Here is a 1,959-nt window from a genome sequence, read left to right on the forward strand (position 1 = left end):
TAGGCACTTGAGCCCTGTGACTGGCGCCTTTGTTGCCCCTCAGCTCTGATGCTCTAGTTACTCTAAAGCAAGTAAAACACTACCTGAATGGGGCTCCTAAGATTTCCTCAACGGAGAAGTATATTAGAAATGAGAATGGAGAGGAAAGTAAAGTCTTTAAGCTATTTTAAATTACTGATACATTAAGGCTATTTTTGCTTTTACTAAGGAGACTATACGAGATCCATTAGATCCTTGCTCCTCATACGTTGGGAACCTGGCTCCCAGTTTTAAAATTTTGTGTACTGCATGTTACGGAAGCTTACTGGTTTAAGCATAGGCAAGCATGGGCATAGGATAAATGATGGCTGTATATGGGATGTGCTCAATAATAACTTAATATTGTTCTTCATTTTCAATAAATAGAGTAAATGGGCTTTGCCAAATGAAGAACAGTCCATTTAACTGTTTTGTTTTATAAGTATGTGCAAAGCCAGAATTTAAGACATAAACAAAGAATGCCAGTAACATTTCTGATGCGAAAGAGACCACAGGTATCTAGATAACAAACCATGACTGCAGATGTCTTTTAAGAAAAATCACTTTGCAATCCTCGAACTCGAGAACTATAAAACAAAGGAATCACAAGGCAATACTACTACTACTACTGCATCTACTAATAAATCTTATAAGCTAAGCCTTACAAGTGGGATCATTGTTCGGAGGATCTTGAGATGGCATTTTTTAGCTGTGTTTGCCTTCCTACGATAAGATGTAAAGTTCACTAGTGAAGCCCAGCGCTGTAAAATCGAACAAAGGAGATGAGATTCTAGAATGATTTTTTTATCTCTTACACACAGCCTTTTAAATTACTTCATACTCTTCTGTGCATCTTACAAGACAGCCCCAATGTGTTTAGAAGACTTACGTGAAAGAGGAGAAATAGATTCATGGATTCAGCAACGATGCTTAAATCTTTGTAAGCAGTTTTTCTGCAGCTTTAAATTTCCTACACAATCAAAATGCTCTTTCATTTTCAATGCTTTTGTAATGCCTACAGTGTACATGTGGAGAGGCTCAGAGATATAGGGACAGAGATATAATTGGAGAAAAACATTTAAAAATATGCACACCTTCATCACTTGTTGCCTGCTGTTTAACCAGAGTCATTGGAGATCGAGCTGGAGGTTTGCTTAGAGGATGACGCCAACTTTTTGATGTTTTCTTTCTTTCCGTGTCTGCTGACTAAAAGGAAGAAACCACACACAATTTAGTTAGAAAATGCGCAAGGAGTAATGTTTGTAAACAACAAAAAAAATCTTCTGTTAAGGGGCATGCAAAGTACTTCTCATCTCTAGTTCAAACATTTGTTTTTGAAATTAATTTTTAATAGATCTAGAGGATGGGAAAATGACTTGCTTTTCTCCATAAAATTATTTGGAAAACAAATCTTGGTACTAGAATAACAGCACATTAAAAACCATGCAATATATTTGTACTAACTTTTTACCCATTCAGTTTAGAGTATTAAAAGTTAAATTTGCATTATTTAAATTTGCAAAAATTTAAACTTATTTTTAAATGAAATAGAGCAAGAATATAGACTTATAAAAATTACTGAATAAAGATCAACTCTGACTAGAAATTAATATGCTATAACACATTACCTTATAGCAGAATGCAACTAATACACATTTCAAAACACTACGGGCATTTTTACATGTGTTGCAGCACCGGGCACTATGAAAAGTGCCCACTGCTGTGATGCTTGCAGTTGTGCAAGTGGCAAAATGCATGTCACCGCAAAGAAAATGGCAGCAGTGCACTTTTGAACTAAAACACCTTGGAAGTGCTTCAGTTCAGAAGTACACCACTGCCATTTTCTCCACACTGACGTACATTTAGTTGCTTATACAACTGCAAGGAGCGCAGTGCAGTGCACATCAGCTCCCATGTGGAGCAGACTCGATTCATCGAATC

At 36.4% G+C, this 1,959-nt stretch overlaps 1 protein-coding gene across 2 annotated transcripts in view; it reads right to left on the bottom strand.

The window, feature by feature from the left end:
• Nucleotides 1-1,959, bottom strand: part of KDM4C (lysine demethylase 4C) — a 532,790-nt gene that overhangs the window by 252,969 nt on the left and 277,862 nt on the right. For both annotated transcript variants that reach the window (XM_019517600.1, XM_019517601.1), the window contains exon 12: nt 1,113-1,224. In XM_019517600.1, the coding sequence (XP_019373145.1) occupies nt 1,113-1,224 (112 nt within the window). The remainder of the gene's footprint in view (nt 1-1,112; nt 1,225-1,959) is intronic.

This window comes from Gavialis gangeticus, unplaced genomic scaffold (assembly GCF_001723915.1).
Source record: "Gavialis gangeticus isolate Ggan-Ray unplaced genomic scaffold, GavGan_comp1, whole genome shotgun sequence".
NCBI lineage: Eukaryota > Metazoa > Chordata > Crocodylia > Gavialidae > Gavialis > Gavialis gangeticus.